The sequence below is a fragment of the Anolis sagrei genome, chromosome 4 (assembly GCF_037176765.1).
Source record: "Anolis sagrei isolate rAnoSag1 chromosome 4, rAnoSag1.mat, whole genome shotgun sequence".
Taxonomy (NCBI): Eukaryota; Metazoa; Chordata; class Lepidosauria; order Squamata; family Dactyloidae; genus Anolis; species Anolis sagrei.
The window spans coordinates 144,012,930-144,038,853 of NC_090024.1; the positions used below are offsets into that span (position 1 = coordinate 144,012,930).

The 25,924-nt window shown below is 38.9% G+C and overlaps 1 protein-coding gene across 1 annotated transcript in view; it reads left to right on the forward strand.

The window, feature by feature from the left end:
- COL11A1 (collagen type XI alpha 1 chain) overlaps positions 1-25,924 on the forward strand; it is a 299,114-nt gene that overhangs the window by 253,654 nt on the left and 19,536 nt on the right. Inside the window, exons 50-56 of the mRNA XM_060774023.2 lie at positions 5,953-6,006; positions 7,612-7,719; positions 7,926-7,979; positions 8,882-8,935; positions 10,531-10,584; positions 23,894-23,947; positions 25,735-25,842. Coding sequence (XP_060630006.2) covers positions 5,953-6,006; positions 7,612-7,719; positions 7,926-7,979; positions 8,882-8,935; positions 10,531-10,584; positions 23,894-23,947; positions 25,735-25,842 — 486 coding nt within the window. The remainder of the gene's footprint in view (positions 1-5,952; positions 6,007-7,611; positions 7,720-7,925; positions 7,980-8,881; positions 8,936-10,530; positions 10,585-23,893; positions 23,948-25,734; positions 25,843-25,924) is intronic.

A 25,924-nucleotide genomic window follows, 5' to 3' on the forward strand; every position in this document is an offset into this window, starting at 1 on the left:
TGCTTTTCTCACCCCTAGAAGGACTCAAAGCATTTTACACATAACTGACAAAACTTCAATGTTATACATTGGACACTGACGCAATGCCAAACCATAACAACCACAATAATAAAACCACAATTAAACATAAATCATAATTAGACAGTACATATGCAATCATTAAAACAATAAATAATTAAAACAATCTCGCCAGTCGTATTGTCATTCTAGTCCATGTCCTTTAAATTCTACAAACATCTACTGTCCGAAGGCCTGATCCCAAAGCCATGATTTTAATTTCTTTCTAAAAGCCATATGTACACAACTATTGTATATATTGGAATGTGTTGTCATCTTCTGTTATGTATGTTGTTGTATATACCAAAGCATTAAAAGGCAGCTACTATAAAAAATATATGTGGATTGCCAAATGATTAATGCTTCCACACTCCATAAGTGCAAGAACTCTATAAAGAGTCTCCATTGCAGTTAATCATAAACCGCTTGAAACAAACTATTCCCCCAAATACACTCTTTTAGAGCAGTGTTTGAAATTAAAGCAGTGGGTAGGAGGAAGAAAGGAAGGACAGTTTTAAGCTAGTGAGGAGAAGCTCTTGTTCAATATATGAAATGTGAGAAGGAATGGTAACCATGGGTGCAAGCTAACACATGACTGAATTAGTGGTGCTCTTATTTTACCTATTTTCTTTGTCCACTTCCAAATTGAAGCTGAAGAGGCCTCTTTGATGAGCTGACCCACAAATCAGTAGTGTATCCAGAGTTCAGAAGTAGCCCTGACAATGCCCCATCTCACCATGATTCCCTATCACAATCATTTCATCTATTTTGCAATAAATAGAGCACCAAGAGAGGATGAACTCAATTTATAGATTCATATGGAAACATCATCTATTCATATTGTTTAAGAGTGTTATTTCAATACTTTTGTCCTTCATTGGACAGGAACAGTTGTGATATATGTGTCCCTCAGGATGCTGTTGGACTACAGGTCCCATAAATCATAACCAGCATGGCCATTGGTGAGGGATGATAGAAAAATACAGTGCAACAATGTCTGCAGCCTGGCTATGCTTTAAGATTAGATATTTTCCATATGTTACTGTAGTTTCCTCCAGCAAAGGATCACCGCCTTGTCGGGGCGCTGGAGCTTGAGCACCTCAATGATGTCATGAGCGAAACCGTGAAGGGCCACCCAAGACGGGACGGTTGTGGCAGAGAGGTCAGACCAAGCGTGATCCCTGGGGAAGGCAACGGCAAACCACTCCAGTATCCTTGCCAAGAAAACTAAATGGACCAGTACAACCAGAGATATGTCGGTATGCCATTGGAAGATGGGACTCCCAGGTCGGAAGATGGCCAAAATGCTACTGGGGAGGAGCAGAGGATAAGTTCAACTAGCCCCAGATGTGATGACGCAGCTAGCTCAAAGCCGAAAGGAAGGCTAGCGGCCGACGGTACTGGAGGCGAACGACGAATCCGATGCTCTAAAGATCAACACACCATAGGAACCTGGAATGTAAGATCTATGAGCCAGGGCAAATTGGATGTTGTTATTGGTGAGATGTCAAGACTAAAGATAGACATTCTGGGGGTCAGCGAACTGAAATGGACTGGAATGGGCCACTTCACATCAGATGACCACCAGATCTACTACTGTGGACAAGAGGAACATCGAAGAAATGGAGTAGCCTTCATAATTAATAAGAAATTTGCTAAAGCGGTGCTTGGATACAACCCAAAAAATGACAGAATGATCTCAATTCGAGTGCAAGGAAAGCCTTTCAACATCACAGTGATCCAAATATACGCCCCAACCACAGCTGCTGAAGAAGCAGAAGTAGATCAGTTCTATGAGGATCTGCAGGACCTACTGGATAATACACCGAAAAGAGACATTATTTTCATTACAGGAGACTGGAATGCCAAGGTGGGAAGTCAAATGACAACTGGGATCACAGGCAAGCATGGTCTGGGAGAACAAAATGAAGCGGGACGCAGGCTGATAGAATTCTGCCAGGAAAACTCGTTGTGTATAACGAATACTCTCTTCCAACAACCTAAAAGACGGCTTTATACATGGACCTCACCAGATGGTCAACACCGAAATCAGATTGACTACATCCTTTGCAGCCAAAGGTGGCGGACATCCATCCAGTCGGTGAAAACAAGACCTGGGGCTGACTGTAGCTCAGATCACGAACTTCTTATTGCCCAATTTAGAATAAAACTAAAGAGATCAGGGAAAATACACAGACCAGTTAGATATGATCTCACTAACATTCCTAGCGAATATACAGTGGAAGTGAAGAACAGATTTGAAGGACTAGATTTAGTAAACAGAGTCCCAGAAGAACTATGGACAGAAGTCTGCGACATTGTTCAGGAGGCGGCAACAAAGTACGTTCCAAAGAAAAAGAAAACCAAGAAGGCAAAATGGTTGTCTGCTGAGACACTGGAAGTAGCCCAAGAAAGGAGGAAAGCAAAAGGAAACAGTGATAAGGGGAGATATGCCCAGTTAAATGCGCAATTCCAGAGGTTAGCCAGAAGAGATAAGGAACTATTTTTAAATAAGCAATGCATGGAAGTGGAAGAAGACAACAGAATAGGAAGGACAAGAGACCTCTTCCAGAAAATTAGAAACATTGGAGGTAAATTTCAGGCAAAAATTGGTATGATAAGAAACAAAGATGGCAGGGACCTAACAGAAGCTGAAGAGATCAAGAGAAGGTGGCGAGACTATACAGAAGATCTGTATAGGAAGGATAACAATATCGAGGATAGCTTTGACGGTGTGGTGAATGAATTAGAACCAGACATCCTGAGGAGTGAGGTTGAATGGGCCTTAAGAAGCATTGCTAACAACAAGGCAGCAGGAGATGATGGGATCCCAGCTGAACTGTTTAAAATCTTAAAAGATGATGCTGTCAAGGTGATGCATGCCATTTGCCAGCAAATATGGAAAACACAAGAATGGCCATCAGACTGGAAAAAATCAACTTATATCCCCATACCAAAAAAGGGAAATGCGAAAGACTGCTCAAACTTCCGTACAGTGGCCCTTATTTCTCATGCCAGTAAGGTAATGCTCAAGATCCTGCAAGGAAGACTCCAGCAATACATGGAGCGAGAGTTGCCAGATGTTCAAGCTGGGTTCAGAAAAGGCAGAGGAACGAGAGACCAGATTGCCAATATCCGCTGGATAATGGAGAAAGGCAGGGAGTTTCAGAAAAACATCTACTTCTGCTTCATTGACTATTCTAAAGCCTTTGACTGTGTGGATCATAATAAATTGTGGCAAGTTCTTGGTGGGATGGGCATCCCAAGCCACCTTGTCTCTCTCCTGAGGAATCTGTACAAGGACCAAGTAGCAACAGTCAGAACTGACCACGGAACAACAGACTGGTTCAAGATTGGGAAAGGCGTACGGCAAGGCTGCATACTCTCACCCAACCTTTTTAACTTGTATGCAGAACACATCATGCGATGTGCGGGGCTGGATGAATGCAAAGCTGGGGTGAAAATTGCTGGAAGAAACATTAACAACCTCAGATATGCAGATGACACCACTCTGATGGCCGAAAGCGAGGAGGAGCTGAGGAGCCTTCTAATCAAGGTGAAAGAAGAAAGCGCAAAAGCCGGGTTGCAGCTAAATGTCAAAAAAACCAAGATTATGGCAACAAGAATGATTGACAACTGGAAAATAGAGGGAGAAACCGTGGAGGCCGTGACAGACTTTGTATTTCTAGGTGCAAAGATTACTGCAGATGCAGACTGTAGCCAGGAAATCAGAAGACGCTTACTTCTTGGGAGGAGAGCAATGTCCAGTCTCGATAAAATAGTGAAGAGTAGAGACATCAGACTGGCAACAAAGATCCGCCTAGTCAAAGCCATGGTATTCCCTGTAGTAACCTACGGATGTGAGAGCTGGACCTTAGGGAAGGCTGAGCGAAGGAAGATCGATGCTTTTGAGCTGTGGTGTTGGAGGAAAGTGCTGAGAGTGCCTTGGACTGCGAGAAGATCCAACCAGTCTATTCTCCAGGAAATAAAGCCCGACTGCTCACTGGAGGGAAGGATACTAGAGACAAAGTTGAAGTACTTTGGCCACATCATGAGGAGACAGGAAAGCCTAGAGAAGACAATTATGCTGGGGAAAGTGGAAGGTAAAAGGAAGAGGGGCCGACCAAGGGCAAGATGGATGGATGGCATCCTTGAAGTGACTGGACTGACCTTGAGGGAGCTGGGGGTGGTAACGGCCGACAGGGAGCTCTGGCGTGGGCTGGTCCATGAGGTCACGAAGAGTCGGAGACGACTGAACGAATGAACAACAACACTGTAGTTTCTTCTCAACATATGTGTAGTATGCACAAATACCAATAAGTTGTGCATATTTTCATCAATATAAGGGTTATTTTTCTTACGAATATATTCTGTTTTGTTGCCTAATACAATATTTTCAAACTTTTACTTCATTCGGAGAGTGCCAAACAGCAGAATCAAACAAGATATGATTTTAAAAGTGGATTTATACTTCCATACAGCCCAATGTCTTTAGCAGAATCCTTAATAACTATTTCACTTTCCTGATAGATTTTTCATGAACATGATCAATGTCCCTATTGCAGCCAATTTTCCTATTCAGTAAAATGCAGTCTTACTACTACCCTATCATTTGGATAGAATACGTCCAGATTTTGAAATTATACTTTCAAATTTTCACGTCCCCTGCCAGATTTCCTCCCAATTGTGCACTTTTTGGAGATGTTTTTTGCACAACTCCCCACCTCCCAAAAAACCCCCTCAGAAAATGCAAAAAATATTGGAAAAATATCAAAAAATGCATATTCCTCCAAACAGGAAGAAGCATTTTGAAATTCCTCATTCTTTCATACATCTACAAAAATATGAAACTTTGGATGCCCTATTACTGAGCTATTGAATGAATAAACTAGGCAAATGTTCAAACAGAGATTGGAAATTTTTAGTGATCTTGTGAATGTGCCAGTGCCATGTAATTAAAGAAAATTGATTTTTACATCAAAATTATAGAACTGATTTTAATATATTAAAATTTATAAAAGTAATAATGAAAAAGATCAAGAATGAATTAAAATGAAAATAATAATTAAAACTGCTGCCAATTATTAAAATAAAATTTTAAAAGCATAATTGATGGTAGTAGATTAGGGATAAACATTGAATGTTCAATAACTTAGTTTTGGGCTCAGTGTTTGAGCCATGAGTAGTGGCAATTGTGTTTATCACAGCTCCCAAAAATCAGATTATAGCAAATTAAGCTACACTTCATGGAGACCAATGTGGCAGTGTACATAGTACTGACAATGTATTCAGCCACACCAACATTACCAGCCAAGGCAAAATTATCAGATACCAGAAAGAATGTTCACAAATAGCAAGAAAGCTCATAAATACCAAGCTAATTTCAAAACAAACTGAGCAGAGCTCATCCGTCATTCCTCATTACCGAAATGATATATTCAGATTTTGTGGGATTCGGAGCTGAAGAGAAGAATAAATTAACTTAAGCATTTATTTCATACTGTTTAAATTTTGCTTTCGCAGAGAATTTTTATGGATGTCTTGCTAGCCATCTGGTTTACTAAAGAGCTATCATCACCAATAAATAGTGCAGTGTTTGCTTTTGAGACCTGCAATGAAGATTTTATTATTTGTTAGCATATTATTTCATTTACTGTCATTCTGTTTATTTATGATTACTTTCCTAGTTTGAGCACCTAACATCATTTTCAATTAAACTAAATCACTTTAAAGTAGTTTTCTATTAGCATTTTCTAATTTGCAGGGATGTACTTCTAGACTAAAAAAGAAAACAAAACAAAATTCTGTTTGAAGAAAGTTCAAGCAAAAAATGTTTCATTTTTCTCTCATAAGAAAGATGGAAGTAAAAAAATCCTTTAATTTGTCTTCTTCTAGGGTGAACCTGGTGAAGCTGGTAACCCTGGACCTCCTGGAGAAGCTGGCACAGGTGTAAGTATCAGTTCTGCAAATACAATGGTGAAAGACCTAGGATATTTATATGTCCTGTTTTATTCTTTTGTGTCAAGAATCAGGACTGTTGACGATGGGGCAGCTGGGTCCCCACAAGCCCAAGCCTTCTCTCCTCAGATCCTTGGGTAACCTTGGCCCTTTTCCCAACCCTGCAATGTTGTTCACCAATTCCACCCATGAATGGGCCCTTATAGTGTGAATACTTTCAACCACACAATTTTGTTGCTATTGAAATGCAATCTGATTGGTTGTTAGGCCCATGGCTTTTCAAAGCAAATGTCTGGACACTCAGTTTTATGTGCTGTTGATTTTCCTTATATTATTTTGTTGTGTGTATTTTTTTACAAATCTTTATTCTGCCACAGTTCCTAGGTTCTCATTAGCTGTCTGCTTACCAGCCTACTAGCTGGCTTTTTAATCCATTGGATTTTCTAGCTTGTTGACTTGAAATGAGGGTTGGGTCTACACAGACAGTTTAATCCAGTTCAATGCTATCTTGAGATTTGGGCGTCCACAAAATACACACTCCCAATGTGTCCTGAAGCATGGTTAGCTGAAAGGTTAAGATAAAAAAACCCCCTCATTTTCTGGATATTGCGTTTCCCAAGTTCTATTCTGATTTTAAGTCAGAAAATCAGTTCTTAGGGGGTTTCTATATGCACTACACAGTGACACTGGTTCATTTTAATCCACTTAGAAACTGGATTATATTGTCTGTGGTTGATTCATGAATCTAGATCTCTTTCACTCTATACCATTGTAGCACATTGCTACCAGGCGCATCCTATGGAACACTTAGATCTGTTGGTTGGTGAAACATTTGAGCCAGACATGTAGCCGGGGGGGGGGGGGGGCTTGAGGGGCTTCAGCCCCCCCCCCCCCCGAAATTCTCATGGTGGTTCGCAAAAAGGTCTTACTGGTGCATTATTTAAACTGTTATGTTTATTCATATCATGATCTGATCACCATACTCAATATATCCCATATGCATGGGGGTATTGGGGTAATGATACAAAAGGTTTGCTAGGCTAGACCCTCTTTCACTCAGACTCAGCCCTCCCCAAAACTCAGCCCCCCCGAAACCCCCCTGAAAAAAATTAAGCCCCTCCCCCCCCCCCGAAACAAAATCCTGGCTACGGGCCTGATTTGAGCTATTTGACAGATTTGACTGAGATTTCTTTCTGCTATGACTTGAACATACACAGCAGCCATTTATTGTACTTGACCGAAGCTCTGCAAAGGAGTTCTAATAGCATACCTTTTGCCAAATGCCTCCCTGTCATTATTTTTCAATATGGACTTTAGGGCTCTTGTGTTTAATTTCACTAAAATTCTATTTACTTAGGCCATCAGCATGAGCTGTATTATTCATCATTTACTTTTGAATTGTATTACAAACTTGCTTATAATTGGGTGTATCTCCTCCAAAACACACAATTAGCTAACCGATTCTGATGCGGATCTTCTAGAATTCAACAGATTGTTTTTCACTATGCATTTGCTACCAAAAAAAATCCAATAGTAAATAAAATCTAATTAAAAGTTGTTCATAGGTTCTCACCTGAAATTCTGTCTGTTGTTTAGGGTCCAAAAGGAGAAAGAGGTGAAAAAGGTGAGGCTGGACCACCAGGTGCAGCTGGACCCCCTGGTATTAAAGGACCTCCAGGAGATGATGGACCTAAAGGAAATCCGGTAAATGAACCTACTAAAAACATTGTATAAGGCTATTGATTTAATGTGCAGTAGTCCCATTCCACAGGTTCATCCTTTTTAACATTTTCTTGAGAGATTTATTTATTTACACAATGTGTATCGTAACCAAATTTTATCTATTTCAAGTTACCTACATCTGTCATTCGTGAATAATATGAGCTTTATCTTACTGTCTTTTTGTTTAGGGCCCTGTTGGCTTTCCTGGTGACCCTGGTCCTCCCGGTGAACCTGGTCCAGCTGTAAGTATCTTTTTAAAAAGGTAAAAAAGTATATATCTATTTTCATGGCCAAGAAATACTCTGATTACATCAGACTATTGCAGAAACAGCAAGGGTGACAGCTTTCCAAGGAGCACCTACTTCTTTTACACTCTGACTTTTTCTTTTTATAAACCTTACTGTGTCTTGCAAATAACCCAATTGGTCGTCACTCTGATGCCAGGTGGAGTCAAACTAACCTAAAAATCTTGTAGGGATGAAAGCAAAATGACTTTAATTACTGTATTAAAGCCGCATTAAGTTCAATTGTCAGATTATGTTTCCTCCTTCCATCCAACTTGCCAAATGCCGTATCACTTTCACACTCTGAAACAGCATCTAAAACCTTTCTTTCTGTTGTTTTCTTTCTTTCGTCCTTTCACCTTAGAATATACTTCCAATCTTATTTGTTTCATGCACTCATTTTATTCTCCTTTATTTTAAATAACAGGCAGCTAGAGAATGGAGCACAACTGTTATGCTCCCATTTTTCTCAACAGCAAACCACAGTGTGGTTGATATTTTTGGCCACACTCTTTTAACTTTCCTCCTGCCCACCACATCATTGGAATACACCTGCACATCCCAAGAACCTCTTTGAAATTGACTTCACTTGTCAGCTGAAAGAAGTTTTTCACCTATATTTAACAGCTTGTAGCTTTTCTCTGCAACATGTTATTAGCAATCCGGAGGCTGACAAAAAGAAAAAGATTGGCTCAAGGTCACCTAGTGCTTTTGGTGGGTGAGAGGAGATTTGAAACAGATTCTAGTCCCAAATCCCAGTCCAGTCCTATAAAGACTCTATCACACCTACACTTTTGTACAAAGTGAACTCTGTAAACCCTTTATTTCTTTTTTTCTTTTATTTGCTTTCCCTTCCCTAGGGGACTGATGGTACAGGAGGAGAAAAAGGTGAAGACGGTGACCCAGGCCAACCTGTAAGTAGAGTTTCTATGATTTTTCTCTGTAATAATGCGCCCACATCTTCATTGATAAGGTGAATGTCTGCAGGAAAACCAAGTGCTCCTTTACTTCTCACTTCAAATAATGCTTTAGATATAGTCTGCTTTAAAACATTACAAGATTCTTTTTTGAATCATATAAGTATCCAAGAGCACACTTTTTCCTAACATTGTCGCATTTTCTAATATTAATACTTTATTTATAACCCACCTTCTCTCCCCAAAGGAACTCAGGGCGGTTTCCAAAGTATAACAAAAATGACAAACAAACAACAACCAAAACATAATATGAAATAAAAGACCAGACTTAACCAAGGATAAACCAAATAAACATAACATAACACAAAGGGTCAGACCAATTAAAACACAATACATTAGAAGCATAATATAAAATAATAATATAAAATATTCTCAGGTTTTAACTTTTTCCTCACTGTGGGATGAGGAACATGGATGAATAAGCATCAGAATAAGTAATTCATTCTGTTGTATTTTCCCTCAATCTTTCTGAGAGTGTGCCACTCTAAGTCCCCTTCAGGGTTGAGAAGGACAGGATATAAATATGACAAATAAATAAATATTTTGTTACTTCCAAGTTCAGGCTTGCTTGGTGTTGATGCTTTAGTGCAATTATTTAGTGAATATACAATAAAGTAGAACTTTGCAGAAAGTCATCTGTAATATGAAACAACATGGAACAACATGGGGTCCAATCAAGCTACAAAATTACTATGTTAATTATTATTCCATTTTATCTGTCATAACTCCACCATATGGAATAATGTAGGTCTGTAGTTTGGTGATTTAATACAGGAGTTCTTTAGCTAAGCACTGTCCATCCAAGATACCATAGGAAAGAACTATGGCAATTAAAGTTGCTCAATAGTTATGTAATTCTGCAGTGTGGAAGGGCCCCAATTCACTTTCTAGTGGTCAGTTGAAAATTTCTAGACATACATGAGGAAAATTGAGGGGTGGGAAAACACTTGAAGGGAGTGTGTTGCTTAATTTGAAATATGTAAGTTCTAAACTAAAAGTAACTTGGGGACGTATATTGTATGAGTATTCATAAACATACAATCCACAATAATACCAATCTATTGTTGATTGGCTGATTGATTTGAAAACTTCTACTTAGCTTTAGTATTATATTGGTTTATCACTATATGTGATTTAAGTCCCATGCCATCTTGCCATCTCAAAAAGTCTCTTCTGAATCATCTGAGATGGTTTTTCATGGATTCACATTTGGTGCTTAGTGTTCTGCATGGCACAGTAGAGAAGTTGCTAAATATTTAAGGATGGCTGCAGGAGATATACAGGAGCAAAGGTTCTGTTTTTTCTAATTAGCTTAGCTGACCCCATACATACAGACAATAAAAAGGGTGTGACCTCTTTTGATGATTTTCCCTCAAAATGGAGGCACACACAATTTACTTCTGTGACCATCTTGAAAACCACAGGTCAAGCACACTTGAAGTTGTTGCCTTTGAAAACTTGTTACCAGTACAATAATATCTGTTTTTCAGAATCATGGTCATAATAACATGTATGGGTTTTTTTCTCTTTAGGGTCCACCAGGACCATCAGGAGAAGCTGGCCCCCCTGGACCACCTGGAAAGAGAGTAAGTTATATTATCTGCAATTCTCACCACCTCAGCTGGCAATTGATCTCAATATTATTTCCTTGTATGTATTTTAAGACATGATTGGGGTGAGATACCACTAAAACCAGGTAAGGTGTTGGTGCAGTTTCATTATTGTTCTGCACTTCCATGTGAATGTTGCATCTTATGGCAAGGCCATGCTAGGATATTCTTAGTAATACATATTTAAATAAGGCTTGCTATTTATTTCCCCTTAAAAGAGTGTGATTTGTCCAAGTCCATCTAGGGCAGTGGTTCCCAACCTGTGGGTCACCAATACTTTGACCTTCACCTCCCAGAAATCCCAACAACTGGTAAACTGACTGGGATTTTTGGGAGTTGTAGGCCAAAACACCTAGGGGCCCACAGGTTGAAAACCACTGATCCAGTAGGTTTTCTTGGTTGAGTGGGAATTTGAAGCCTCCTACCTTGGAGTTACAGTCCAGTACTCAAAACCACAGTACCATTAGCTCAATACTTTTGCTCTAGTCACTACAATTTGTATTGATTAAAATATATGTAAATAAAGGGAAACCTTATGTAAAAAATACACTTTCCCATCGTCTATTATTAAAATTAGAATTCTGTACTCATTCCCCATTGACTCAGTAAGACTATGTACATGTAAATATGCACTGTTTTGTTTGTTACAGCTGTTTCTGACTTATGGTTATCATATCATGGGGTTTTCTTTGTTCAGAGTAGGGCTTCCTTTCCTAGGAGGCTGAGAGAGTATAACTTGTCAAAGGGGTTACCCAGTGGGTTTGCAGGACAGAGCAGGGATTTGAACCCTATTTTCCAGAGTCCTACTGCAATGTTCAAACTTATTATCCATGTTGGCTTTCATAAATATGCATGCAAAAGTCTTAAGTTTCTTCTCTATCAATGTCTTGAGTTTATAACAACTAGGAACCATTTGATTCTAATGGCACTCCACCATTTACTGCACACCAAGACATTTGTCAAACATGGCTAGAAATTGAGGGTAGGGAAAGTATGACCCATACATGATAAATAGACATTTGGGTCCATCTTTTTTGGGCTCAGAGCCACTCAGGCACAAAGCAATTCTAAAGCTTGCAGAATCGATCTTAATACTAAAACGATAATGTTGAATAACTTCTGGCCTCAAAATACCATAGAGTCATGTTGAAGGACTTAAAAATGCCTGGAGAGAACATATTTTGGGTTGTTGTAGGTTTTTCGGGTTGTATGGCCATGTTCTAGAAGCATTCCCTCCTGATGTTTCACCTGCATCTATGGTTGTGACCTCACAACCTCTGAGGATGCCTGCCATAGATGCAGGCAAAATATCAGGAGGGAATGCTTCTAGAACATGGCCATACAGCCCAAAAAATCTACAACAACCCAGTGATTCTGGCCTTGAAAGCCTTTGACAATACCAGTTCCATGCTTATGGGAAGCATACTGTACCCAATGGAATCATCAATTATATATAAGACAGAATCTATAAGGTAATGTGGTGGTGTTCTTACAATTTCAATTCCCAACCCTTTAAATATTTTACAAAATGCTTGTAAATACAAATGGAGCATCAACTGCAGACAGAAGTATATCAGATCACACTCATAGACACCTGGGACCTCTATGAGAATAAATGCACTTAAGTTAAGTTCATCAGCCTATCTGAGTTATAGATCACAAAGTTTGTGATAATGACCAATTATTCAATGTTAGAACAGCATTGGAATTCCTATAATACATGCTGAGTGCATTATATAATGAGCACATGGTGGTTTTATATTTTAAGCAATCCTAGCACAGATGTATTATTTAGCTCTTCATTCTCCACCATTTTTTCTTTTACTGAAACTTCTATAAAATAAAGAAGCAGTCGCCCATTAGCACATGCTAATCGATTTAAACTAGAGCAGCAGTCTTTGATCCATTTAATTGGCATAGTAATCAACTAAAGACTTAGTTGATTAATAAGTGAAGAACAATTTTAATTGGTAGGCCCTTGTCTTGAGGGCACACCAGTTTATATACGGAGGCTATTATGGTTCTGGTGTGTTGTTGCAACAGGGAGCAAAAACTAAAATATTAATGATTGCCTTTTTTTTAACACTGATTATATGATTTCATACACATCCGTTAAAAATCTGGAAATAGGAAATTTGAGTCCTTAACCATTTTATTTAAACTTACTCTGCTAGTTAAAAGGTCATGGATGAGTTAAATGTATTGGTTTACAGTTTAGGTAAAGGTTTCCCCTGGCATTGTCTAGTCATGTCTGACTCTGGGGGGTGGTGCTCATCTAAGCCTCAGAGCTGGCATTGTCCATAGACACCTCCAAGATCATGTGGCCAGCATAACTGCATGGACCACTGTTACTTTCCCACAGAAGCGGTACCTATTGATCTACTCACACTTGCATGTTTTCAAATTGCTAGGTTGGCAGAAGCTGGAGCTAACACTCAGCTCCTCCCCAGATTTGAACTGCCAACCTTTTGATCAGCAAGTTTAGCAGCTCAATGGTATAACCTTCTACGTCACCGGGGGGGGGGGGGGGGGAGTTTAGAGCCATTTTAAAGATGAATTTTATATTTAAGAAACAACGAAACATGTTCAGTGTCCTTTATGTTTGGTTTGTAAGCTTGCTTGTGTCTGCTAGTTATACAGTTATTGAACTTCTACTGGGATTGGGTTCTGGAGTAAGTTGAGATCAAATAAGTGAATTTACTATATTTTCCCATCTGGCCTTTTTCCTTAAATAGCCCCACTTGGCTAGATTGATTGTCGCACAGTCAGACTCTTGTAATCAGCTGCTTGAAAATACTAGCTTCTAAGACGAATATATCTTGGAATTAACTGTAGAGTCCCCACCTATTTACCTCCTAGAAGGAGAATATTGTGTGCAAGATTTGTTTAGATTTTGTATTGTATCATATTTTGGACATGTTAGTGAATATTTAATGGGTAGGTTGCACAAAATATAATTTAGGGGCAAAAGTGTCAAGTTTGTGTGTGTGTGTGCTGGAACGGGGGAAAATATGGCAGCTCATCCTCTTTCCCCAGCCCCATGAGATATGTTGATTCACTGTTTTGAGGAAATTGTTTATAGTGCTAGCTAAGAAAACACTTTGGAGCAATAAGGTGTACATAAGTGTTAACTCACTATTCAGTGTAACTGGCTCAGACCATAGAATGCAGGCCTAAGAATCAAAGTATCTGGAAGTTTCATCATTTAATCTCAAAAGCTTCCTCACCAAAGCTGAAAAGACCTTCCAAATGTACATGCTATCTTAGATAACAGTCTGGCATTAAAAAGTTCAAGGATTACAGTGTTCTCAAGAAATAATATATTATCCTTCCTGGCATCAAGCAGTTCTAAACCTTTCAATCTAATATCACTCATGCAATGAAAGTGATTCCTCCCAAACCTGTTCCAAGCTTAATTATAGTGTCAGTCTAGATGGGGCATTAGGACATTTTTTTGATGTCAGGAGGGACTTGAGAAACTACAAGTCACTTCTAGTGTGAGAGAATTAGCCATCTGCAAGGATGTTGCCCAGATGTTTTGTTGTTTTTCCGTGCTTGGAGAGCTGGAACTGACAGAGGGAGCTTATTCTGCTCTCCCCGGATTGGAACCGCTGACCTATACTTCAGCAGTCCTGCCAGCACAAGGGTTTAACCATTATGCCACTGGGCAAATGATTCCAGATGGGAAGGACACAGCAAGGAAGGGAAGTGGTTTGCAGTTTAATAATAATAATAATAATAATAATAATAATAATAATAATCTTTATTTATACCCTGCTACCATCTCCCCAATGGGGACTCGGCGCAGCTCACATGGGGCCAAGCCCAGAAATGCATTACAACAAAATAAAACCCAAAACACAAAATAAACATCACAATAAAATAAATAAAACATAAGAGTACAATACAATAATGCAAAATACAAAAATAGATAAATCACAATCACAGTGAGCAGGCCACGTGTACAAGGTAAGATGATAAAACTTGGGATGAGATAGAAATAAAATGCAAATAATTGTAAAGGAGGAACTCATTTAAAAAAGGAGTAATGGAGACAGTAGGGATTGCAGGTTAAGTAAATGAAGACCAACAAACCAGTTGGGGGATACTCTCCACCTCATTTGCAATTTGAATGTGACAGTGTACATTTTGAATCAGATTAGTCATGTCATTTTTAGTTTGGCAAGAAATCACAGCAGTAGTGATGGTGAGTTTCTACACATCACTAGCTTTTGTTGCATTGCGTAGACAATACATTAGTCCTTTTTGGATAAAAAAGTGTGGCCTCATTCCCAAGTAAAATCAGAATGTAACAAGGTAATGTTTTGTGCCAAATAAAAAGTAATAACTTCAGAAAAACAACTACGTTTTAGTAACATCGGAAAAGTTGATAGGCCTATAATTATCCCACTATCATTAGTCTTTGAAGCAGTACAGATATACACTCTGAATAATTTTTGCAGATGTGTGAACAGCTAAGTATTCTCTGTCAAGCAATTAGTTTAATTCTTAACAGTTCCCCCCCCCCCAAAGAAAACCCCACTGAATGTAAGCCATAATCTATTTAACAAAATGAGATAAACTATTCTCTATAATAGGCTTGGGTGAGCAGACATGCTTAATTAGTTTTATCAATTTTACACAATAATCTATTTGTTCCACCAACTTACTGCACATTTATAATGCTGAAAACAATTACAGTGGTATTAGTAATCTTTTTACTGGGGCTAGAATAGAACTCAGTTGAAATGTTAACAATAAATGTATTTGTTAGAGTTGTGACCAATTGTACTTTTTCAAATATATGGAATATAGAGAGTAAAATAGGGCATATATATCTGCCACTGATACATGGGATGCTTCCACTCATTTTTCACTAGCCATAGATCTAGGCAGACCACATAAGGGAAAAATGACTAGTTATTTATTTCTGATTTTCCCCATAATGCTATTTGAATCCAAGCAAAAAGTATGGAAAGGTAGGTAGTCAAATAACAGAATCACACTCTAAGGTGCCCCATTCATCTAATCAGCCCTCGAAAGCAGGCATCCTCAAACTCCAGTCCTCCAGCAGTTTGAGCTTCAAACTCCCAGAAGCACCAGCCAACTTATTCAAAAGGTCAGGAATTCCAGGAGTTGGAGGCCCAAATAGCTGGAAGGCCAGAGTTTGAAAATTCCTACTCTAAAGAGATGTTTTCCTGGAACCTTTTTTTCAGTGATGGGAAAAACCAGAGAGGGGCAAGAATTCAGAAAAAGCACAACAGACATTTGTATAATGGATTGGTCTACCCTGAAGGGTTGGTGTATAAGGGTTTGTGTAAAAGGCAGAGGGAGGACCTGAGCTGACACACCAACTCCACCAGCTCATAGAAAAAGTGTGGGTGACCAAGAAAATCCCAACAGATTTCAAGGACACCACCATCATCACCCTCTTCAAAAAAGGGAAAAGAACAGACTGTGGAAACTATTGAGGTATCTCCCTTCTAACCTCCGCTGGGAAAATCCTTGCAAGAATCCTTGCAGACCGTCGTCTACCCTTCTCAGAAGACACCCTCCCAGAATCCCAGAACGGCTTCTGCTCCTCCAGAGGAACTGTGGACATGATCTTCACTGCACGACAGCTCCAAGAAAAATGCAGGGAACAAAATCAACCTCTGTACATGGCATACATTGACCTTGCAAAGGCATTGGACACAGTGAATCTCAGCGCTCTCTGGACCATCCTCCAAAAAATTGGGTGCCCTAACAAATTTGCGAACATCCTGTGGCTCCTCCACGATGACATGATGGCAACAGTCTTGGACAGCAATGGCTCCCAAAGTGACCCATTTAAGGTGGAATCAAGTGTCAAACAGGGATGTGTTATTGCTCCAACCGTATTTTCCATCTTCTTCGCTCTGATACTTCATCTTGTTGATGGAAGCTTCCCACCGGAGTGAAAATCATCTATCGGACAGATGACAAGCTATTTCACCTCAGCAGACTGAAAGCCAAAACCAAGGTAACAACAACATCTGTTATAGAACTCCAATATGCTGATAACAACATTGTCTGTGCGCATTCAGAAGACCTACAAGCCACTCTAAACACCTTCGCAGAAGCATACGAGAAGCTCGGCCTGTCATTGAACATCGAGAAAACCAAAGTGCTCTTCCAGCAGGCATCAGACAATCCCTCTCCAATGCCAGAAATACAGCTTAATGGTGTAACATTAGAAAATGTGGACCAATTCTGCTAACTTGACAGCCACCTCTCCACAAAAGTCAACATTGACACTGAAATATAACACTTCCTGAGCTCTTCGAGTGCATCATTTTTCTGAATGAAGCAGAGAGTGTTTGAGGACCGGGACATCCGTAGGGATACCAAGGTGTTGGTTTATAAAGCGATTGTCCTCCCAACCCTGCTATATGCCTGCGAGATGTGGACTATCTACAGACGTCACATGCAACTCCTAGAACAATTCCATCAGCATTGCCTCTGAAAAATCCTGCAAATCTTCCAGCGTGCTGGAAGAAGCAAAGACCACCAGCATTGAAGCGATGCTCCTACGCCATCAACTTCTTTGGAACGGCCACCTTGTCCAGGTGCCCGGCCATCCTCTCCCAAAGCAGTTGCTCTACTCCGAACTCAAGAATGGAAAATGGAATGTTGTTGGGCAGGAAAACAGATTTAAAGATGGGCTCTAAGCCAACCATCTGGCATAGACACTGAGAACTGGGAAGCCCTGGTCCTTGAGCACTCCAGCTGGAGATCAGCTGTGACCAGCAGTGCTGTAGAATTTGAAGAGGCACGAATGGAGGGCAAAAGAGAGAAATGTGCCAAGAGGAAGGCACATCAAACTAACCCCGAACGGGACCACCTTCCACCTGGAAACCAATGCCTTCACTGTGGGAGAAGATGCAGTCACCTAAGGACCCACCGCCAGTACACCGATCTTGGAAGACAATCCTACTCGGACAACGAGGGATCACCTGAGTAAGTAAGTAAATAAAAGGCAGAAGCCAGGCCCATCTTGCTGAAGCTAAGCAGAGCTGATGGGTGGAGCAATCAGCAGTCTCTAGAGCAGAAGTGCAGTCTGAATGGTTGATGAAATTGGAAGGAAAAGCTCAGTAGCTGGAGATGGACAGAATCTGAGAGAAAGGGAAGAAGAGAGCAGCCATTTTTAGTTCAGTTAGGGTTTTGGAAGTGAAGAAGAAGGATGAGGGGTTGTGAAGGGGGGAAGGAAGGAAGAGAATTGAGAACTGTTTGTTATATCTATGGTGGCATTGCTTTCCAGTAGAGAAGTAATTCTAGAACAAATTTCTTCTCAAAGGAAGAAATTGGTATTTTTAGCACTTTTCTTCCCACTGTAAGAAAGCCTTCAAGAACCATCAAATCATCAAAGGCTATTTAGTATTCAGGATTCATTCTGTGCAGAATTTTCGCATGGTGCAAAAACAGCATTTTCTGCACATGAAACATTTTCTGTGCAGAAAACAATATTACTGCATAACAATACTCTATCCAGAAATTGTTGCTCTGTGCAATATCTTAAAGGTGGCACTACTGTTTTATATGAGTGACTCTTATGATGCTAAAATAGTACCACTATGAATTTATATTTCTGCCTATCACTTCCTACCATCTTCATATTTACATACACTGATCCATTTAGTCTCCTTTCTCTTTTACTTCTGCACTCCCAATTCTACTCAAAGTTTCTTGCATTCTCCTAGGCACAAGCTCTCCCTTTCCCTGTTTTTCCCTTGTTCTCTTGCTTGTCTTCACAAATCAATTTCTCCCCCCACCTCCTGCCACCAGAGTCAATTAGTCATCCTCCAAAGCCCTTGAATCAGCTGTGATGTTATTGGCAGTTGAATTCTATTTCCCTAAACCCTCAAGAATCTATTACTCTTATCTAGCTATTCACAAATACTGCAGTTGGGGTCATTTCTTCCTTTTCCGCCATACCTAGTGGAACAGAGACAGGGAGTTTCTTGTTATGCTGAGAACTAAACCATTTCAGGCAGGATCCTTTGTACTACAAAGAGAAATAGCTGCTCTTTTCATGTGACTCTGCTTTCAGTAGCCTATTTATCATGCAAAATAGATTTACAAAAATCAATTCATGTATAAAACATGATATATGATGACATATATATTTGTATATGGATATATAGATATAAATATATCAATATAGATATATTTCATATAATTTGTGAATCAATCTTTATAGATTAGAAGTCTTCCATTGCTAAAGAGTTTGTCATTCTTCAAGTGCACTTTTAATGTTAAAGAGATGTACTCACACGGCTAGTGAACACAGTTCCTATTCCATGTTGTTGTATATATCTAGGATTAATATCATGGCAATTAGATGATATGCTAAGGCCAAAACAAATTAGGAGCTTCTTATGCTGATAGATGATCACTTACTTTATTTTTCCCCCAAAAGGCCAGTGCTTCCGCCACTTAAAAAGTTGGCCTTCCTTAGGGGCTATACAAAAAAAGTACAAATACAGCAGACTCTTACTTAACCAGCACTCATGTGAATTGGTAGGTGCTGGATAAATGTAATTTCTTAAAAGTTTGGCTTAATAAAAATACAATATCCCATGCTATACCATACCATAAACTTTGCATTTACTTGATATTCATATTGAAATGCAGCAAATAAAGACAAACAAAAGGTAACACAATTTTACATTTCTTCTAAACATTGGTTTTATTTTAATCTTGATTTAAAGCATTATTTCGTTGATTTTGCTGTACCATACCATAATCTCTGTAATTACTTGATATTCATCTGGAATACTGTGTCCAGTTCTGGGCACCACAGTTGAAAGGAGATGTTGACAAGCTGGAATGTGTTCAGAGGAGGGCAACTAAAATTATCAAGGGTCTGGAGAACAAGCCCTATGAGGAGCGGCTTAAAGAGCTGGACATGTTCAGCCTGAAGAAGAAAAGGCTGAGAGGAGACATGATGTATAAATATGTGATAGGAAGTCATAGGGAGGAGAGAGCGAGCTTTTTTTCTGCTGCCCTGGAGACCAGGACGCAGAACAATGGCTTTAAACTACAAAAAAGGAGATTCCATCTGAACATTAGGAAGAACTTCCTGACTTTCAGAGCTGTTCAGTAGTGGAACTCTCTACCTGGAGTGTGGTGGAGGCTGCTTCTTTGGAGGCTTTTAAACAGAGGCTGGATGGCCATCTGTCTGGGGTGCTTTGAATGAGATTTTCCTGCTTCTTGGCATGGGGTAGGACTGGATGGCCCACAAGGTCTCTTCCAACTCTATGATACTATGATTCATATTGAAATACAGCAAATAAAGACAAACTAAAGGTAACACAATTTTACATTTCTTCTAAACTGGTTTTATTATAATTTTTATTTAAAGCATTATTTCTTTGATTTTTTGCTGGTTGTTTGAATTCATGTTATTTAAGAATTAGCTGTATAATTCTATTTAATACATTAATAAGAACAACTCAAAACCAGTTATATTCTCTAAAATCATATATACTGCACTATTGTACATAACATAGTGCATATACATATATTTACACAGAAATTTCTGGAGATTGCATGTGATTATTTATATTCATATACTTTGTTTTCATTTTTGTCCATCCCCCCCCCCCCCTCTATAAGAAGCACAAAATTGTTATGGGATAGATTAGAATGAGAGAGTAACATGCATGAGGTTATCCATTAAGTTTAAGATACAACTAGTTTGAAGTTTGGATGTAGGGAAATTGATGACGTATTCTTTAATGCATTATTTCTATATTCTGGTTTTTGAGAACATTTATACTGACTAATTTCTCCCAATGCTACAAAACCCAAGTGTAGGGAAGTAAGATAAATAACAATTAGCCATCTTTCCTTTGTAGAAGCTCCATCTGCCCATTGCCCGCAATCAGAGGGTGTTAACAAGTGCTGTTCATTTACCCACTTTGCATTCAATGCAGAATTGGCACTGTTGGATAATGAATTCACCCCCTTTGTTTAGCAATCATGATTCATTGTGCTTATAATTTAGCGATCACAGTGTTCTTAAGCTCTCCTAATTGATGTTGCAGCTGCATTCCTAGATTATGCAAGAAACATATTTATAATTGTTATGAAGGTCTTTTAGGGCTTCTCTCACCAGAAAAAACTTGGCTTTAACCAGCATAGAAGTGTGCTTGAAGTGAGTCTTGTGTGGTGAAATAACTCACAAATTGTCCTGTAGAAAGGGTTTGTTTCGTATATTACATAACAGGTAACCTGTATTTGACCAACCAGGGTGCTCACAGTCTCTTTGTCAACTACCTTGCAGATATTTTTAAAACACTCCATAGACATATTCACATTTTTAGATATACACAATAAAATGCATGTACAGTATATCTAAAAATTACAGTGTGTAATAACTAAAAATGGGCAAAGGATAGTTTCTGATTATCTGCCTTGTTGTTAGGGGAAAGCATCTGGTATATGTTTATAAAAGTTCCCTCTTGTTACATGTTTATAAATGAGGAAATTCAAGCATCGGAAAGGTGTATGCTATTTGTATTTCATTTATGGGGGAGGGTTTCACTCAAAAAAATCTATTTGAACTAAACACAAAAAAGCAAAAGTTTTTTTTTCTGTCAGTGTATTGATATGAATAGATAATTGTTTGTTTTCCTAGTTGTATATAAAAATGCTTACTTATTTTATGTGATAGTATATTTTATATTTAAAGATGGATGACTTGATCATGTCTCCTTTTTTGAATGACTTTTATTATTATTTGTAAATTGATGGTATTTTTATTGTTCCTTTACATGTATATGCACATACACCATTGAATTTTGCCTTTTGTGAGGCCACCCTGAGTCCCCCTCAGGGTGAGAGGGTAGGGTACAAGTGTGGTAAATAAATAAATAAGCTAGTTTTGCCTGCAAAGTGTATGCCAAAGCAAATTAGAAGGTTTATAAAATAATTTAGCAATGACTGGCCCAACGGTTCTGGCCCAACTTACCTATCCGAACGTATCTCGGCCTATCAGCCCACCAGGACCCTAAGATCTTCTGGGGAGGCTCTGCTCTCTATCCCGCCTGCTTCACAGGTGCGGCTTGTGGGAACGAGAGACAGGGCCTTTTCTGTGGTGGCCCCTCGGCTTTGGAACGCCCTCCCCATAGAGGTAAGATCAGCCCCCTCGCTGATGGTGTTTCGAAAAAGATTGAAGACATGGATGTTCGAACAAGCATTCGGTTAATCCGGTGCAATGAGTTTGATGATTAAGGATTGGTAATCATGGACGATGAAATTGGATTGCGATTCTAGTTAAGAGATGCATTGGATTGTATTGGAGGCCCGATATTATGTATTGTATGTTGTTTTTATGCTTTTTAAACTGAATAATGTTGATTGTTGTAGAGTTGTAAACCGCGTTGAGTCGCCAATTTAGGCTGAGAAACGACGGTATACAAGCGCAGTAATAATAATAAATAATCATAAATGTTTTCACTTGACATTAAGTCTAGTCGAATCCAACTCTGGGGAGTGGTGCTTATCTCCATTTCTAAGCCACAGAGCCAATGTTGTCCATAGAAGCCTTCTAGATCATGTGGCCGGCATGACTGCCTGGAGTACCATTACTTTCCTGCCATAGTTTCTTATTGATCTACTGATATTTGTGTGTTTTTGAACTGCTAGGTTGGTTGTCGGAAGCTGGGGCTAACAATGGGAGCTCACCCCATCCTGCAGATTCTAACCACTGACATTCCGTTTAGCAAATTCTGCATCTTAGTGGCTTAACCCACTGTGTCACTGTGGCCTCTTAAATCTGACAAAGTATAGTTGTGTTTAAAAATATTTTTCCATTGAGTGCATGAGTGCATCAGTCCTAGTTTTTGGAGGATCTTTATAAAGATATCATCAGTGGGGTTTGTTCTTAGCACACTCCAGTTTGATAAAGTTTTATCCTCTCTTCTTAATCACCAACTCAACCACTCACCTTGTCACCAAATGGGCCCAGTAGGCCACTAGTAGCTGTTCCTGCCCTTCACTCTTTTCTCAACTCCTTTACAAGGAGGCAAAGAAAGAAATAGCAGCATGAGAAAATAGAATGTTGGTAGTTACCTCTTGAATTCTCAGGGTTGAGGTTTGACCATGAGGATGGAATTCCTTCTACTAGCTCTGAAAACAAATGGATATGCTATTCAAATAGCAGTAGATGGTGTATGAATCTTACTGAAGGCATTTCCTAGTCTAAAAACAGGGCTGATTTGGGAGGAGCAAAGTCTCCATGCCTTAATCTGAGCATGAGGGAAGTATAACACCCCAAGTGAATATTCTCTTTTTGAAACATATTGTAAGAACCTGTTTTCTGCCAGGCAGTTACTTTGATATTTATATGTATTAGGGTGCTAATTTTTGTACTCTGATACTTGGAAAAAAACACACAAATATGATAGTGATTTTATAACCCTACAGTAATAATAGCAAATTGTAATACGAACAGTGGCACTATAGGAGTTTTTTTTAAAGCTTAATATGCCATTTTTTATTTGGGGTGTTTCGTTGTGTGTTTTATTGTAACTTGCTTGGAAATGGTTATATGAAAAGTAGTAATATCTGTAAAGGTATTTGTTTCCAACGTTGTAAATCACTGAACCTACAAACACCATTTGAACTCTGGCTTAAAAAAAAAAACTTTTCAGCAAGTAAAAAAAACACATGTTCAATATTACTATTGATCTCTTTCTCTTTTTTATCATTTCCTGACTTTAAAAAAAAACTGAGGAAATTCATTGGTCTTATTTAAATTCAGTCTGATGCATATTTTAAAAGGAGATAGATCCAGATTTTGTCTTCCAGGAATGGAAGAAATTGTCTTATTACCATAAGGCTCTTCCCCCTGCAGTCCTAGTACATCTTCCAATGTTATTTATTTATTTATTTATTTAAAGCATTGATATTCCATCGTTCTCACCCCAAAGGGGACTCAGTGTGGAGCACAACATAAATACAACAAGCATTCAATGCTGGAATAAATACAAATTATAAATATACATTAAAATCAGTTGTATCCACTTTAAAATCAAATTGTTAAAAACCATCTCAATAGTGTTCTGGAGGGGGGTGGTGGTCTCCAATCTTCTGGAAGAGAATTTGGAAGACAGAAGGGGTTGTAGGGAGGTGCGTGGCAAATCAACAAAAGTAACTTCCTCTTCCCCTGCCACCCGTGGGTTCCCCAATCAAAGCAAATTTTAATCCTTGCAATTGCTTGAATATACCCTAACTTATCACTTTCCCTCTATTGTGATAGGGCCCACCAGGAGCAGCAGGAGCAGAAGGAAGGCAAGGCGAAAAAGGAGCAAAGGTAAAACTGATATATATTTTGTTACAGAAGCAATGGATTATGTTCCCTTCCAAAGTGCATGCTTCCTACTCTGTGCCCCTGACTTGTATGTCTGCCATTTTAAATCTAAAAACGAATCTGCTGATTTATCTACATGGACCGAGGACCAAGTCACATGACAAGAGGTTCACCATCCGGGCAGGTTGATTCTTGCTGATGGGCAATGGTTCCTCCTGATAGGACTGTTATGCCTGTTGTATCTGGATTGCACTATGCTACACCTTAGTCTCATAAGAAATGCCTTTATCTCTATGCTTTGTCCAAAGGATCAAAAGAAAGATCAGATATGGGTGGTATCTGCTTGAAGTCTGAGTTAGATATGGTAGAGGCAACAAGAAGGAACAGGATCATGTGGGTATATATGAGTGCATGTTTTCATCTACAAGAGAAAATAGAAAGGTTATAAAACTAGTAGCTGATCTACAGAGGTCAAAGAAGCTTATATACAGATTGAGCATTTCCAGCCCAAAAGGTTAAAGACCAGATTTTTGTAATTTGGATTTTTTTGGGGGGGGGGGGGTGGGGGGCTTTGAAAAATTTATTGTTTGCACAAACATGCATAATAAAATATCTTAAGATCAAAACAATGCATTTATTTATGGTTTATGTACACCTTATACACTAGCCAGAAGGAAATTTTATATAGTATTCATAATTATTTTTGGGTATCTTGAACTATCAGAAAGCAAGTGTGTCACTGCCTCAGCCACCCATGTAGACAATTTCAGATTCTAGAGTATTTTGGATTTTGGAATTCTGGATAAGAGATGCCTAGTCTGTCCTAAGGGGACAACACAGAGTATGTTAATGCCACTTATTAGGATCCCTAATGTTTAAAAAGTGTTGCATGGTGGTATAAGTATTAGGTAACTGGGGAGAATCAAATCGTCCCACAATCTGGTGTGGTGGGTTGATGTACTTCTGAAGATACAAAGGGGTTTTGATTTCTTGTTTCTCATCCAGTCCTCTACTTTTTGTGCTATCATACTTGATGAAGACTTCTGGAAGAATTTAAAAGTTCAGAATACTTTTGTACCACTTATCTAAGCTATTTTGTAGTCCTAATAAAAGGTGCCACCCTTTTCTGCATTTTGATTTTTTTGCAGAATATCTACTTTGCTTTTTTTTACTTCAGGAAAGTTTCTTCTAATTGGCAGAAAGCCAATTGGATTCATGCTTCATTTTTTCTTTTGATCTAAGTACAGATAAATGCTTGGTAAAGCTGGAAGGTCTGGGGAGGAGTTAATCCATTTCCTCCTTATTTTTCTATTAGGAACCTACTTAAACTTTGAAATATCTAGGATTTTCCCCTAATCTCAGTGCTGTGATAAGTATCCTGATATGTTTTTATATACATGTTCATCACAATCGCACCATTCATGCTTGGGACCTATTTGAGTTTTATTTAGGTGTTACTTGCCATTTTCTTTTTCAGTACCTGAGCATTTTGTTCACTTTCCATTGCTACTTTCCTTATATGGAAAAAACAACATGTGAATCAACCTCTTTCTCATTACAATTTATACAAAAAAAAATCTAGGGCAGAGAGTAGTGGAAGTCATTTTAAAATTTTCTAATACACAGCACCTTGAGCCTTTTACCCTATAAGAAAATACACTGGCCTATTCATATAAGGAATGAAGAACACTTCTTAGTCTCCTTGTATTTCTTCAGTTATAGAGGAATGGAACAAGCAATTCACAATTGTTACTTTGTTCCATTTTGTTTAAGTGTTTTATATTTTATAGGGTGAAGCTGGTTCTGAAGGTGCTCCAGGAAAAACGGGTCCAGTTGGGCCACAGGGTCCTGCAGGGAAACCAGGCCCAGAGGGACTTCGAGGTATTCCTGGCCCTGTGGTGAGTGGATTTGAATAGAATTTTAATCAATGTTAGATCATTTTCCACATTATACTCTTATTGAAGAATTCTGATTTATGTC